Raw genomic sequence first — 16,643 nt, forward strand, 5'->3', positions numbered from 1 at the left:
AATGATAAGTATCAATGGAGACAGCGGAAGGATAAATTTAAGCAATAATTGTTGATATTTATTCTACTTTAATTTTTTATAATTAATTAATGTGATCGATTATCTTGAAACAAATTATTAATCAATGGAAATCTCTAAATCCAGTTTAATCCCGTATAGGGAGCAAAGATTTTCATTAAGAGGAGCCAAAATATAAAAATTTAAATACATAAAAAACTAAAGGAATTTGTATAGTATATACACATAAAAATATTTTTGCTTACTTATTCACAAAGTAATTTTCCGACAAAGGAATGTCAATTTGACATCTCTCGGATAATAATGGCTCCGCTACTGCCTCCCGTGCATCAACCAAGTTTGCACTTTGCACAACTTATGTAAAGCCAAAGACTGTTAAGATCGTACAGTAATGGTCTAAATTTTACCACTTAGATAAGCAGAAACGGCAAGAAAAAAACATATCAACAAACAGAGGGCATCTAAGTTAATTCTATTATTATATAAAAATTATACTGGAAAGTGGTGCGTGCAATGCAAATGATATATTATATAAACGTAAACAATGTACAAATTATCACAATATACGTTATATAGATAATAGATGCACCACCATTTCTGAAGAGGATTTCCCAAGAGGTAGCAAACACTACACATAAAGGAAAATCATCCTTAAGAGTTTATATAATAATAACTAGACATAAAACAAACCATAACGGCTAAAAACTAGATCTAACTAATCTATAGGAATAGTTTATAAGCATGCCTAGCAAATCCTATAAAAGCTAATCAATTGTGGTACTTTTGGGTAAAAAGACCACATATGTTAGCAATCTCCATTTGATTTACCACTCTCACCATTGACAACATTCTTCGTGTTATTTTCTGGTAGATACATAGTAGAGTTATTCATCTCATAATTCACAAGGTACTGGTCAACGCAATCCATTGGATCACATTGGTCAGCATTATTGTTCAATTTTTCATGTCCAAGATACTCACCATAACATTCTTGCATTGTATAGCCACCACTAGTACAGGAACTGAAACAAGGTACACCAAATCCTTCGCTTTTCATGGTGTGATCTTGTCTGATTGAGCTGCTGGTAGCTCTCGCAGAAGAGATAGGTTCGATCATCATAGGTGAAGGGGCGCATTGGTGAAATGTATCATTTGTCATAGATGTACCTTCATCAAGGACGCCATTGAATTGAGGTACACAATTTTGGTAGTCATATGCACTAGTTGTGGACCATGGCATGTTACAAAATGTTGGCATGTGAGAGCTCTGAGCCAAGTTAGAAAATCTCGTGGGAATTTGAGGGTGAAATGTTGTTGCATGATTGTTGAGATTACACAACATGTCGATGCAGTTTGTGGGGCTGTGTCTAGTAGAGTCCTGACCTGCGGACTCGGAAAAAGTGTCAATATGGCTGCTCAAGTTTTCATTAGAGGATTCATGAACTTGCCCATCATAAGTGTCTAAAACTTCACCAATATATTCATAATCCCTACTTCTCTTTCTTTGGGTGAACATAGTGTTATCCCTATCTGATTTCTTGTAGATCTTGCACAAAACCCAATCATCCAACTGCACGAAAAAATAAATAAATAAAGGAAAACAGTGACATACCATGGTTAATTAGGAAACATAACAAAAAATAAAGTAGAAAAACAATGAAATGATAAAAGTTACAACTACTATACAAATAAGAAAACCACAGCATTCAAGGACTTTTTGTTAAATGACCAAAGCTGAAAAACCAAAAGAAACAAAATGAAAAAAAAAAAAAAAACAGATAACATGTGTTAAAATAACCAAAAGTAGTTGGGTTACTACATAAAGCAATTACAATAAATAACCTACTATAACATCATGCTTGCTTAGTGTTGTTTTTTCCAGTTCAACCATTCGGTATCTGAAATCACTGACATGACAAATTACATTCTTACGTGACATAGTATTATACTTGATAAACCAAATAAATAGACCAGGAAAAAGATTTAAGTTATATATCCTTATAGTGCCATGATTTTCTTATACGAGTTACTTTATATCATAAATTAAGGTATATCATAGAGAATGAATGTAATTAGTTTATAAGTAACTTGAACGGACAGTACATAGAACTTAATTAACTCTGAGGAAAAATTAGAAAGTAATTAAGATAGTTAATTACCGTCTGGTCACCAGCTTCTCTTTCAGCTAAATTTGGAATCCCAGGGACTCTATACTCATGCATAATCCAATCAGTCTTTTTCCCCTTTTGTGCCTTTCCAAGGTAGAAAACTAAAGCTTTTTTAAATCCAACTATAGTCCTTTTAGGATCCTTGATTGGTTTATCAGCTCCAGTAGCTTTCCAATATCCATCACCAGCAGATCTGCTGGGTCGCTTTCCATTTGGGTACTTACGATCTCTTGGTGTTAATATGTACCACACTTTTTCTTCAGTCGTTGGCTTAACATGTGCTGCAAAAAAGAAATTAACCTAATTAAATAGCCATACATCCAACTACTTAAATTAAAAATAGCAGGCAGATGTGTAAAAGGTGTACAATTACTTATAATCAGTGTAAAATCCACGTATAACGGTGATTGTGTAAAGATCCCAAAAAATATTGAAACAACAAAGTAAAGATGAGTGTTGGGTATTTAAGGAAAGTATGCATCATAAGCAAGAAATAATTAATAGAGACAATCACATTATTTGTTGCACACATAAGATATTAATTAGTACAGATAGCTAGTAGATATATAAAGAAAACAAAATTATAGTTAAATTATCACTTAAAAAGGATTAGATTAACCTAAAAATTGTGAAAAACTAGATCAATTGGTTGCCAACCAAAACCCTAAGACAAACCTAAAACAAGATTGAATTGAACAATCACATGAGAATTATAAGGCACACTAAATACTGGTACACGAAACTAAAACCTAAAAATCTTAAACCCTAGGCATCTTAAACAATCACATGAGAATATGCACAAAAAATACTTATTCAACAAGAGTAAGCACATAAACTCTTAAACCCTAGCCCTCTTAAATTATCACTTGAGAACAAAGCACACTAGACACTTATATAGAAGAAAAATAAAACACATAAAATCTTAAACCCTCGTCATCTTAAACCAAAAATTCAAAAGAAAAGGCATGTTAAATGGAATACTTATACAAGAACAGTAAAACATTTAAATATTAAACCCTTAAACACTAGTCATCTTAAACAAAAACAAACCGAGCCATCAAGACTATGTACTAACCATTCCTAAAATTAAAAAAGATTGTTCAAACAAGTTATGAGATTATACACATATGAACGACGTACCAGCAATCATCTCAGGGTTGTAGTTATATATATTCATCTCATAAATCTTGTTAGGCTGCAATGGCAAATTATCTATCTTCCGCTTCAAATAATGCGTAACGAGCTCATCATCGGTAGGGCAAAACCGATAACCTGGAGGGAAACTTTTGATATAAGCTTCAATTTCTTCAGCAGACTTAGTTTGATCACCATTGCTGTCATTGTTGCTAAGCACAGCAATAATTTGGAGCTCATTTATATGATTAGCACTAATTGAGTTCTCATTAGAGATATTAGCATTGTTTGTAGGAGATGATGAGTGATAGTTCTCCATAGTGCAAGGGACTCTCAAAAGAAACTAAAAACCCTAATTAGATGAAAGACGTCAATTAACAAGAAGAAGAGTTTTTATAATTATCAAAATGGTGTTTATGAATTTTTGTTGGAAAAGGAGTGGATGAGTATAGATTGTATTTCAAGATAACTAAAAATCCCTCAGGTAATCTCTATATATCTTTAATTTGTTGCTGATTGGATGGAATATAATTTGGAAGTTAATCCAATTTTTGTTTTTTGGTTAAATGATTGGAAAATTAATTAAAACGTCCCCGTAATATGACTCGTGTGTGAATACACCCCCTTATATTTATGAATTAAGAACTTAATTAAACAAAGTCTATTAAAAAGTCAACTCCTTTTCTAACAAAAATTTATATACACCCCCTTATATTTATGAATTAAGAACTTAATTAAACAAAGTCTATTAAAAAGTCAACTCCTTTTCTAACAAAAATTCATAAACACCATTTTGATAATTATAAAAACTCTTTTTCTTGTTAATAGACTTGTTTAATTAAGTTCTTAATTCGTAAATATAAGGGGGTGTATTCTCACACGAGTCATATTACGGGGACGTTTTAATTAATTTTCCAATCATTTAACCAAAAAAAATTGGATTAACTTCCAAATTATATTCCATTCAATCAGCAATAAATTAAATATATATAGTTGATACGGTACTCTCTTCGTTTTATAATAAGATCTTCAATGTGCAAGAAGCCATTTTTTTTAAGGCAAAGAGGAAAAGAGGAAAGACGTAATTAAGGTCGAAAGGTATCTTCATTGCAGTGAGATGATATATGATTTTGGCCGACGCAAAAGATTGTATTGAAAAAAATAAAAGAGTTGGGCTGATGTGAAAGAAGTGAAAGTAAGAGGGTAGCTTTTGAAAGAGAAATATTGATTTTCTTACTAGTTAGGATAAATACTAATTTGTATAGAGTACTATTGTACTAACATAAGTTAAATTATGGAGTATCATGCATACTCTCCAAAGTGCATTAATCCAACATTCCCATTTGTTCTAGTTATGTAAATTTTCAAAAAATGTATTATTTCTATGAATTGGCTGAAATAATGGCTTATAGTAATGAATATAGCTAATACTCGTAATTGGTGCTTAAAATTTGTTCTGTTTATGGAAAAGCATATATTTGTGTTAAACTTTACATCAGATAAAAGCGGAAACTATGATATGTTAAGTCGAAACCAATGTGCAAACTAGCTCTTACTTAATGGACTAAGGAAAAGGATAAACATAACAAATTTATGATACGCTTATAAAAGAATATATCAATTTCATGTTTATAAGAATTTATTACAAAACTAAGATGTTTCTGATCTTCAAACCAATAAAAGAATCATTACAATACCTTATATAAGATCATAAATAAAAGAATACTATGTTCCTAATATATATTTTTTTTTAACTTGTCAATGCTTAGTTGTTTTGAGCACAATCAGCTGGAAATCCTTGTGGAAACCTCTTTGTATCAGTGCAATAATTGTAAACCATGTAATTCTTCTGCACCCATTTCAACCTCTCTTGGCTTGTGTTATCCAACTCTTCATTCAGCCATGAATTGCTTGTTGAAGTTGCAGAATTGGAACTGCAAGAAGATGATGATGGAGTCTTGGGAATACAAGCATTTGCATTGAAGTTTCTGTAAGAAGCACTAAATGGTGCTTGACTCCAATCAGTTTTCACAAGTCCTCCTCTTGTAGCCCAATCATCTGCATTCCATAAACTTGAGTATATCCTCATTGGTTGGTTTTTGGGATATGACACTCCAACTGATTCTGCATTCTTGTATTCTCTAATGGGTGTTCCATCTACATAAAATCTGTTCAACCAAAAAACAAGAGAACCCCAAGTCAAAATTGACACTTTTTAAAAAAAACATGAGAACCCAAAATCAAGATTTGACTCTTATTATTAAAAAAAACAAGAGAACCTCAAGTCAAAATTGACATTTTTTGAAAACACAAGAGGACTCCAATTCAAGATTGATTTAAAAAATGTGTTAGATTTTGAAGAAAGTTAGAAAGTTTAATTACTTACATGATGCGTTGTGGATTCCAGGTGATGGAATAGGTGTGAAAATCAGCAGTTGGGTCAAACCAGAGATGAAATTGCTGCTCTCTGTTGCCTTTGCCTTGGCTAAATACATTAGTATGCAGAGTATAAGAATCACCACTTAGATTTCCCAAGAACTCAAAATCTATCTCATCATGTGTTGGCCCTTGTGATGACAACTGCAATAAAATTCAAAAAAAGATCAGTTTCATTTCAACTCAATAAACATCTATACTATATAGTCTAGCTCAAAAATGTTACTTTACAAAAAGAAAAGAAGCTTACATAATAAGCAGTGACAGTGCCAGCAGAATTGCCAGGTACAAGTTTGAGCTGCATGTCTATTTTACCAAAAAGATATTCATTCTTGGATTGAAAACCAGAACCAGAAATTTTGTCAAGTGATAGAGTTAAAAGGTCTCCATTGTTGAGTATTTTTGCTCTGCCATCACCCCATGTTATTTCAAATTCTTCATTAAATTTACCTCCAATAGCAACACCAAAAGCACTAACCATAACACATATCATAAGTAGTACTAATTTAGAAGAAGAAAAAGAAGCCATCTTTATTTCCTTATATTTCAAGATTTGAGACTTTTCAAGTTTGTTGGATGAATTTGAGTTGGACAGTCTAGGTGGGGTTTTATAGGGGTTTATTACCCCCCAACCCCCACTCACCCACCTCACTAAGATAAAAATAGCTTAAGCGTGTGGGGTTTAGGCATGAGGAAGTAGAGACGAAACTTCAGTGTAAAAAAGAAAGCAGGAAAAAAATAAAGATTTGAGTATTGAGCTGGACACAGAAAAAAAATGATGCCATCAAAGCTAAGTGACAGCCCATATACTGATTTTTCCAACCTCATGCTATCATTTTCTAATAAAATTATGTCTTAGGGTATTGAAAATGAAAAAAGAATTAGTAGAAAATATTTTTCTGAAAATGAAACTTTATATAGTAGCTAACCTCTTCCTTTAATGAGCTTTATGAATGGCGAATTTAAATTAGTTGAGCTTTAAAACGAGTATTAAATATTGAGTGAAAAAAATAATAATGTAAATATGTATGGATAAGATTTTATCATTCAAGTCGGTTGGTTTGATCCAACAGTTAGAATATTCAAAATTCCAGAATATTAGAGTTTTATCATATAGAACAGCCTATTTGACTAGTAAGTGGGTGATTGTGATTTACTGCAACGTCCAATAAAAACACATGCACTATATTTAATGATTTGCGTGGACCTACTAGCTGGCCTTTTACCATTTTAGATGTACATTTTGATTGGCCTTTTCATTTATTTATTCATCAGGTCCTTTCCAAGGTGCATTCATCAATTCCTTCATACTACTAGTAGTTTAAACTTGGTCAAAATCAAAGCCGGCTAAGTCACACGTTTCCTTCTGAAAATTTCGGAAAAAATGTGAAGTTCTTTAAGAAAAAGCAAGAAATGTATGATCCAATAAACCTCATAGCTGAAATTTCAACTTGCTTTAAGTTCAAAGACGGACTACTAGAAAAGAAGATTTTTCCCATCAATATTCAGTGAAAATTTGTTTTATAAAAGTTGATTTTCGCACGTCTTTCGCACCTTACAATTTCATTGGAAAAACGCATGGTGGGAAATAAGTTCTCATTGAAACGCTGAAAAACTTTCTAATTTTTCCGTGTGAAAACTCTACTATTTAGTGGGAAATAGTCACTAAATTTTTTTCTGTGGAAAATAGTAATTTTGTAGCAGTGTCAGCATCCATATAGTCCTGGATGAGCCCGACACTTTTGTAACAAAAAAAAAACTTTGAAACCAAACTAACTTATTAAAAAAAAAAAGAACCAAACTAGGCTTCACGCACAGAATCTGTGCGTGAAAGGATCAAACTGTAACTTTTTGAGTTTGGTCCTTTCATATATGGACATGGATGATAGATGATTTTGGCAGACGCAAAAGATTGTATTGAAAAAATAGAGTTGGGCTGATGTGAAAGAAGTGAAAGTAAGAGGGTAGCTTTTGAAAGAGAAATATTGATTTTCTTACTAGTAGTAAGGATAAATACTAATTTGTATAGAGTACTATTGTACTAACATACGTTAAGTTATGGAGTATCATGCATACTTTCCAAAGTGCATTAATCCAACATTCCCATTTGTTTATCATGTATACTTTCTAAAAGTGCATTAATCCAACACTATATTAAAGTACTATGCAGTTGGTAGCCAGAGCTAGCTTATAAATCACACGTTTCCTTCTATTGAGGGAAAAGATTTCCACAAAGATCGTCTGGCTATAATGAGTGCTAGCCATTTCATGAGTCCGGAACCAAAATAGCTCAAAAAAAAAATATTTTGAACCAAAATGCTCCAACAAAAAAAAAAGTTACTAAAGTACCTATAGCGCAGTATTTTACTGCGCTATAGTACTAACGGAGACGGCCCCGTTAAGTCCTATAACGTAGTAAAATACTGCGCTATACGGAATACGCCTCAACGTATAACGCATGATTTTACTGCATTATAGGACTTTGCCTCTCTCCTATAACACAGTAAGATCATGCGTTATAGTCTCCACTATAACCCGATCGGGTTCCACCACCGCCTCCTCCAGTGGCAGTTTTTTTTCAAAAACGCCATTGGAGGGCAGATTTCCGTGGTCCCCACCAAATAAAAACGTCGTTTTCTAATAAATTTCATCCGGAAAGTTTAGATTCTCGGTATATTCAAGTCAAGGAGCAAGATTCTAAGTTTGAATTTTGAGAAAAAGCGGTGTACAACTCGATTAAAATATCTACAAAAAATCTTCGATTAAGGTTTTCTACTATGAACTTTTGTTATATACATTATATTGCATGCATGTTTAACATTTAATCATCATTAATAAAAAATAAAAAAAATCAATTTTTTTTTTTGTGTTTGATCGGCTGGGGGCAGTGGCTTAGGCCACTGTTCCATTTTTTTATTTTTTATTAATGATGATTAAATTCATTATTTGTTAAATGTTTATGAATTGTTAATTGTTAAATGTTTATGCATTGTTAATTCGTTATATGTTTATGAGTTGTTAATTTGGTTAATTATTTATGAATTGTTAACATTGTTAATTTGTTATATGTTTATGAGTTGAATTTGGTTAATTATTTATGAATTGTTAATGAATTATTATTTATACTAATAAAATTATCGTTACATAACAATAAAATTAAAGTAGTAATCAAAGCAAACATTTTATTTATACTAACAACATAATATAATACAATAGGTAACAACCATCCAAACAAGTTGTAAACGATTATGAAATGTTAATCTATACAATTCTATAAGCATGAATATATATGTTAAATTAAAAAAAATTATCTTAAAAAGAATAGTTAAAGTTCTTCTTTTCATAAATACATAAGCTAACGAAAAAAATATAAAGTTTATAGGAACTGACTCTTACTTTACTCTCCGTTTTATTATTTATTTTAAATACTTTAATGACTTTACTTTAAGTTTTGTAGAAATCAATATCACACTCCGAGGATAACTATACACTTTAGGCTCGTCCGCCTTTAATAGGACATTTTAGGCTCGTCCGCCTTTAATAGGACACTTTAGGCTCGTCCGCCTTGAATAGGACATTTTAAGCTCGTCCGCCTTTAATAGGACATCATTTCTTCAAATGCCCGCACTGCATATGCACTACTGCTTTCAAATGCCCGCACTGCAAAAGCACCACACCGGCATTGCATTATTACTTTCAAATGCCCTGCAAAGGGACAATATCATTGTTCGCAAACGCACAACATTTAAGCTCGTCCGCCTTTAGGCTCGTCCGCCTTTAATAGGACACTTTAGGCTCGTCCGCCTTTAATAGGATATCATTTCTTTAAATGCCTCACACGACATATGCATCATGTCCTCGAAAACAACCGGAGACATACTTGGGTTCGTCCACCATAAAATAGGATATATTGGGTTCTTCCACCCTAAAATAGGATACTTGGGTTCGTCCACCCTAAAATAGGATACTCGGGTTCTTCCACCCTAAAATAGGATACTTGGGTTCGTCCACCCTAAAATAGGACATATCGGGTTCTTCCACCCTAAAATAGGATACTTGGGTTCGTCCACCCTAAAATAGGATGCTTGGGTTCGTCCACCCTAAAATAGGACATATCGGGTTCTTCCACCCTAAAATAGGATACTTGGGTTCGTGCACCCTAAAATAGGACATATTGGGTCATTCTACCCTAAAATAAGAATTCACATTTTTATCTTGAATTTTACAGGATTGGCGTCGAGTCTCCGAAGACAACCGGGGGCATCATTCGACTATACAATCTCATATACATAAGCCAGACGGCTGCACTATGACTTTACTCTCTACTTTACCATTCACTTTACCAACTCTAACGATTTTACCTTGAACTTTAAAGGAATTATCATTAAGCCTCCGAAGACAATCGGAGATATATCATCAAGTCCCCGAAGACAACCGGAGATATATCATCGAGTCCCGAAAACAACCGGAGACATCACATGGCTACACAGCCTCACCTGCATAAGCCAAACGGCTACCCACTTACTTTACTCTATACTTTATGGCTTTATTTCATCATCTACTTTACCTACTTTAACGACTTTAGCTTAAATTCCGCAGATATCATTTATCATCGAGTCCCGGAAGACAGCCGGAGGCCTCATTATCATTTAAAGTCTTCAAATACAACTGGAGATATTCAGTGTTGACACCCAATTTTGTCCCACCTCTCCTCCAAAATACCTATTCACGCTTCTAATATTTTTAGAAAAATTAAAATATATATATATATATATATATATATATATATATATATATATTTATTTTTTTTTTACTATAATTATTAGACTCTTATCAATACCGGCGCTTCATTATTCTATTACAGTTACTAGCCATCCTCGTTATCATTTATCAATCATTATTATTATTATTATTATTATTATTATTATTATTATTATAATTCACAATTTGTTTTTATCATTTCAGCATTTTACCAGCTTACGCACACGCATCACATTTAACTTTGCATAATTAAATAATAGTGTTTATTTACTGTGGATTTTGTAAATATTATTGCACGGTCATATAATTTTATCCGAGCACTAATAATTACATATTTTAGTCCGTATCAATTCAGTCCATAATTAAATCCTAAAACTATTTTGGGCTAAAGCCTAATTTGTGAGACCAACCCAATTTTCGGACCAATCCACATTTTTCAATACCCAGCCCAACATTTTCAGCCCACTACTCAAACAGACCAGCCCATACCCGTTTTAACATTACCCGACCCGGAAGCCCAATCCCGTTCAAAAGAAGGGAACCCTAGCGGTTCCCTTCTCATTTTCCCTCATTTCCCTCACCTCACCGCCGCACCCCCCTTCCCCATCTCCTTCTTCGTCTCTCCCTCTTTTCCGCCGCTCCCACTTTTCCCTGTTTCCTCTCTCTGTCTCCCACCTCTTTCTGTTCCCCACCTCCGCACTTCCCTTCCCCGCTCCTCTCTCCTTTTTCAAACAAGCCAAAACCCTATAAATAGGGGCGGCTTGAAATCACTGAGACAGGTCCTGGAACCCCCAAAAATCGCCTCACGAAAGTAGTTCTTGAACTCCAAAACCCCCTAAGGCAAGAAACAAGTTTTTATTTAGTGGCAAAATCACTTAAGCAATACTAGTTCATCAGCCGCCTCAAAATATCCATAAAAAATCAGTTTCTTTAGCAAATCGTAGTCTCATTTTAATCGGGTCAAAATATTAGATCCCAATTTATATTCGTTTGCCTTGTTATTGCTGTGAATCCGAGTGTCGCAAGCTCGGATTTGATAGTGTTCGAGGTGGATCAAAGACTCGAAACCCCACTTCGCTGCACCCGAAGAAGGTAATTTCTTCCTCATCTTAGTTTATTTTCAGCCTGGTAGCTTAGTTCGTTTATGGATTTTGTATGAATTGATTTAGTAGTAATCTCGTTAATATAGGCAGTCTGCTATATTAGTGCAATTGAAGAGATTTTGTTGGTAATTAAGCAGTGTTTTATACATGTTTTAAATCCGGATTAACCATACCAAGGTGCTGATAATTGGTGTTATTATATTTGATGTTGGTTAATTGAAACCCCTTTTAGTCGACAATGTTGTAGCTGCTTGTTTAAATTGATATGATTGATGCCGGCTGATTAGTTTAAGATTTATTTTTCTCTACAAAGTCATGGTTGTTTGTTGAAGCTGCTAGCATTAATGTTGAATGGCTAGTATGAGACTTAGGTTAGTTTACCACATCCTTACTTTAAGTCGAATTCGATTAACGCTAGATAATAGTTGCTGGTCTGGTTAGCTGTAATTCCCTCTAGCTTACCTTGCCATAACTGTTTGTTAAAGTAGAATATGATCAATGTTGAAAAATGTTGGTTTGAAGTTCATACTAGTTCATATTGTCATAATCGACTATCATGAGTTGAACATGATTAGCATTAACTACAACTTTGCAATTTTGCTAGCCCATACTGATATATCTATCTGCTTTAAGATTGGATATGGTGAGTGTTGAGCATAAGCTTTATGATATGCTGTTAACTTCATATGTCATTATAGTTTTCCCTTATTTGAATGCGACTGATGCCATATGAACCTCTGGTCTGATTTTAGAGCTTGCATTACTATTGTTGTCCAGATTAAATGTGATTAGCTATTAATAAGAATCTCACACCAGTAGTAAAGGCCTAAGTCATGAATGTTTGCTTTGGTTGATATGGAACAGTATCAGTATAAGTCTGCCTAATTTTGAATCATAGATGATTGTTGAGTCACCCTGACCAATCTTGACTGCTAACCCATGTGAACCTGCCTAATTTGAACTATTGCAAGTGTGCCATGAAAAACAACTCTAACTAGCATTGATGGTGACTTAGTAAACCATGCCTTGATGTGTCTTTCCTTTATAAAAGCATGACTGCTCTTCACATGCTTGCTTACTCAATTGTCATGTTGTCTTAATGGAACAATTGCATACTTGACTCCATGTTTATTATGCACTATTGGAATCCTTCTTTAGTCTCTATACTTTATCACTTGTTAATAATATATCCATGCTCCATGACTCACCACATAATTGTCTGTAGTTATCCAAGTGTATAATACATGTCTAGTAACTTCATATTCAACTGTATCTATCTAAATTACTGTCTTGATGACATAATATGATTCTGTGCTTCTCAATTTAACTCATATGTGACCATTATATAATCATAGCATTTGAATCTGGTTTGACATGACCATCAACACCTTGAGTTTGATTTTTTTTTTTTTTTGGATCACCTGAATTCTATATTGAGAGTTCATTCTTAGTAGCTTGCATAGTTAGTTTCTCCCTTGGGAATTCTGTGGCATTGCATCTCATTTTGGGTATCTTATTGATCATGAATATCAAACTTCATCCTTGTCCTGTTTTACTTCTTGAATTTTGCATTACTGTTTATGATTTATCACTCTCCCTGTTCTAGATATGTCATCATATACCATTGCATGAATTTTGCATAGCTTCTCCCCTTCAAACATGTTGTAACTCGCCTGTTCTCTTTCACCTTGGCTGCTGTTTTCTTTGTTATGCCATGATATATCAAATCTTGTGTTCAAATAATGCATTACGTTGACTGAATTTAGAATCGGTACCATTGGACTGAAAATCTGTTTCTTAGAGATGAATCATGAGCTATTGGCAGGGGTGATATCTGATGTAGCCACTAGTGTTTGTCTTGTTAATATGAAAAAAAATGTGGACTAAAATGTGTCTGAATATTATAAGTACTCCTCCTGAATTCAGTGGTTGCTTTGTACCACAAATCTGCCATGTTTAGGTTCAATACGCGCTGTGTATTTCTGGTGCATCTCTTTTAAACTCTGCCTATGCCACACATACAAAATTCTCCATCTAAAATGATTAAATGTGTATCCAGTGTGCAAATCTGTGTGTTGACTGCTGTATGTTACCCATTTTTTAGTGCTTTTATTTGTATGTCTTGAAATGATGTCTCAAGTATGTCAACAGGTTGAAATTTGCTGATGTTTGAGTATTCTGTGTCCTCATAGATAGGGTATTATTAAATAGTTTCTTAAGTCTAAATACAGGTTTGGTTGTGGATCAGTGTGTTTAGTCATAATAGTGGTCTCTTTGCCTTTCTACTCAGCTTGTTGTGGTGACAGATCCTGCTGTCCCTCCCCTGTTTGGTTTCACACTACTGGTATTATATCCACGATGATCTTCTTCCTTGCTTCGATCAGCTTCAGTTAAATAAGACCAAAAAAAAAATACTTTATTTTAAACCTTCCCCTTTTTTTAGTTTCAATTCTGTCCTGTTAATTTTGTTCACCCACTTATACTTAAATCTTTGAATGCTCAAGTCCATGATAGTCCTTTCTTGAACTTAATTGTCACCGCATGCATATTTGCCAAAATTTGGAACACTGATTTTCTGTTTGCGGTATGATATACCTTAAGAAATACATATAATATACGCAATCTGCTGGTTTGACTGAGTTGTATTTCACATAGTTATTACATCTCACTGATTGTGTACTAACCTTTTCTCCTCTCATTTTTTCTGCATGACTGCCATATATGAGTCCGAGGGATTCATTCTCCTCCCGCATTCGGTGTTGGGCTAAAAGCCCAACGCAATATTCTCGAGTCATTTTCTCATCAGGCCTGTTCGCAGCAAAGGAAACAGAATATTTGGACCTGGGCCCATGTATACGGCAGCAGCAGCCCCCCAATAATAAAATTTGCTGGGCCGAAGCCCAGCAGTGGCCCAGATCCAAGGGGACTGCTGGGCCGAAGCCCAACAGTATAACAGCAATCTCAAAATGGGCCGAGCCCACTTATTTTATTTATGCCTTTGCTTATTTTATGCCTTTAACTTGTATGTATTATTTGACTAACGCTTTCATATTTTTCTGCTCTTCCTTAGCTTAGTTGGACTATTGAGAATTAGTATAGATAGTTTAGCAATAGGTAGTTAGCTTAAAGAAGACTAATAATCAATCCTACGAGTTTATTTCTCTTCTTTTGTGTTAAAATTATTTATGATGTCTAATATTATTTCATTCGGAATAACAGATTTGCAAAAAAGGCGCAACTATATATATCAATCAATATCTCGGCACTTCAGTATCTTTTTTCTACTCCTAAAAATATCCCGGCATTTCAGTTTATTTGTTAAAGGAAACTGCACAAACCCACTTTTTCTTTTACTTATGCGTCTTATTTTAACAGCATCATTATTTTAAAATCTTTGCAACATCTATAAGTTTATTTCTAAACGACATTTAAAGTTTCTTTTATGCGAATCATTACATCTTCTACAAAATGCGTTCTAAATAGCACTTTTATTTAAAACTTTAAACAGTATTTATAAATCTCATGGCATTTGAAATCTCCTTTTATATAAATTATTATATTCTCTTCTATAGGTTTTATTAGCATTTCATTTCGGAGCCCTAGTAACATTCATAAATTTTTATTTCAAATAGCATTCTAAAATTCCCCTTTATACAAATTACTAGTCTCATTTTTTCTTTAACAACCTTATTACTTGAAATCTTCTTTCTTTATATAAAAAAAATAAACATTTTAAAATCCTCTTTTGCATAAATTGTTATATTTTTTATAAATCTTATTTGCACAAGCTTTCTTTTAGAATTTAAATACTATATCCAACATTGATTAATTAACCTAAGTTTAGTCGGATAACCGTAAGTTAACGGATTCTAAAGGATGCCTAATCCCTTCCCTTTAGGATAATATAGAACCCTTACCTAGAATCACACTGGTTAAGCAGACTATTAACGGAGGTTTAGTTTTAACTTTACCTTAGTTAACATTTAGATGTCCTAATTCATCGTTAAATTAATTAGGTGGCGACTCCTTAAAACAAGCAATATAGGAATCTCCAATATGTTATACTCCGCTCTAACCCGGGTTAAAATGGGGTGTGACAGCTTGGCGACTCCGCTGGGGAACTTTTAGGTTCTTAACCATAACAACTTAGGTTAATAATTAAATTTGTTGGATATTTGGTTGTTTTCTTTATTTTTTGCCTTTATTGTTGCTTTATTTTTTTTTTATTTTTTTTTTATGTTCTTTTAAGTGATTGTTTTATTATGTAAATTTTCTATGTAATATGTATGTTATTGCTTTCCTTAAATTGGCATTCCGCTCATATTTCTTCCACTCCTGGAAAACTCACACATATTCACACACTTAAAGCGGCTTCGCAGTTTGCGCCCGTGCACTACTAAATTACCCCTTTAGTTGGATTGGTCTAGTGGATTTAGTCGATCAGCGGTGCAGTCGATGGCCACGGACTTTCCACTCCCAAGTTGTCCGCTTGGGGGAGCCTTGCGTCATAGGAAAACAACTCCTAGTCAGCCTAAGATAGAGCTAAGCCAAAACCCTTTAAGGGCATGCACGAACCTAGGAGGCTTAATACCCAGGGTGTATTAAGTCCATTAGTCAACCTCTTCCAAATGTCCAGGTGGGTCCACGACCCCGAGCGACGGTTATCACGTTATGTGCATTGATTTGAAGGATGAATGTGCGTTATGTGGACCATGTGCTATTTAGGTAGAACTAACCATTTGTGAACACAGGTAACCATGAGTCAACACAATGCCTACCCGAGATTCAGCATGGTTTTGAGCGTCCCTTCCCAACTAACAGCATGGTGGGTTGATTTGGGGGATTACGGACAACGGGTTGTACGTGGAGCATTGGGACACTTACCGTCTTTGATGGATATCCAGCCCTGCAGAGACATCATCGAGGCTGCAACTGTGTTTTGGGATGAAAAGAGGGTCGTGTTTAGATTTGGCGACATTGAGATGACTCCGTTGTTAGAGGAAATAGGAGGCTATATAGAAAA

At 34.0% G+C, this 16,643-nt stretch overlaps 2 protein-coding genes across 2 annotated transcripts; both read right to left on the reverse strand.

Annotated features, from left to right (window-relative positions):
• Window positions 1-823: 823 nt before the first annotated feature.
• On the reverse strand, window positions 824-3,639 carry LOC132602724 (NAC domain-containing protein 19-like). Its single transcript, XM_060315504.1, has 3 exons — window positions 3,327-3,639; window positions 2,178-2,467; window positions 824-1,588 (listed from the first exon to the last, which is right to left on the reverse strand). Exons 1-3 carry the CDS (start codon window positions 3,637-3,639, stop codon window positions 824-826), a joined length of 1,368 nt encoding a protein of 455 aa, XP_060171487.1.
• Window positions 3,640-4,922: 1,283 nt separating this feature from the next.
• Window positions 4,923-6,342, reverse strand: LOC132602802 (probable xyloglucan endotransglucosylase/hydrolase protein 23). Its single transcript, XM_060315574.1, has 3 exons — window positions 6,007-6,342; window positions 5,707-5,900; window positions 4,923-5,488 (listed from the first exon to the last, which is right to left on the reverse strand). The coding sequence occupies exons 1-3, from the start codon at window positions 6,283-6,285 to the stop codon at window positions 5,086-5,088; spliced, it is 876 nt and encodes a 291-aa protein (XP_060171557.1). The 5' UTR covers window positions 6,286-6,342; the 3' UTR covers window positions 4,923-5,085.
• Window positions 6,343-16,643: the final 10,301 nt, after the last annotated feature.

This window comes from Lycium barbarum, chromosome 7 (assembly GCF_019175385.1).
Source record: "Lycium barbarum isolate Lr01 chromosome 7, ASM1917538v2, whole genome shotgun sequence".
In the NCBI taxonomy this organism is placed as follows: Eukaryota; Viridiplantae; Streptophyta; class Magnoliopsida; order Solanales; family Solanaceae; genus Lycium; species Lycium barbarum.

Coding starts and splice junctions, on each gene's coding strand:
- LOC132602724 (XM_060315504.1), bottom strand. CDS start 3,639: ATGGAGAACTATCACTCATCATCTCCTACAAACAATGCTAATATCTCT. Junction 2,468..3,326: donor CAACCCTGAGATGATTGCTG/GTACGTCGTTCA, acceptor TCTTTTTTGCAG/CACATGTTAAGCCAACGACT. Junction 1,589..2,177: donor GAGAAGCTGGTGACCAGACG/GTAATTAACTAT, acceptor TTTTTCGTGCAG/TTGGATGATTGGGTTTTGTG.
- LOC132602802 (XM_060315574.1), bottom strand. CDS start 6,285: ATGGCTTCTTTTTCTTCTTCTAAATTAGTACTACTTATGATATGTGTT. Junction 5,901..6,006: donor GCACTGTCACTGCTTATTAT/GTAAGCTTCTTT, acceptor ATTTTATTGCAG/TTGTCATCACAAGGGCCAAC. Junction 5,489..5,706: donor TGGAATCCACAACGCATCAT/GTAAGTAATTAA, acceptor TTGGTTGAACAG/ATTTTATGTAGATGGAACAC.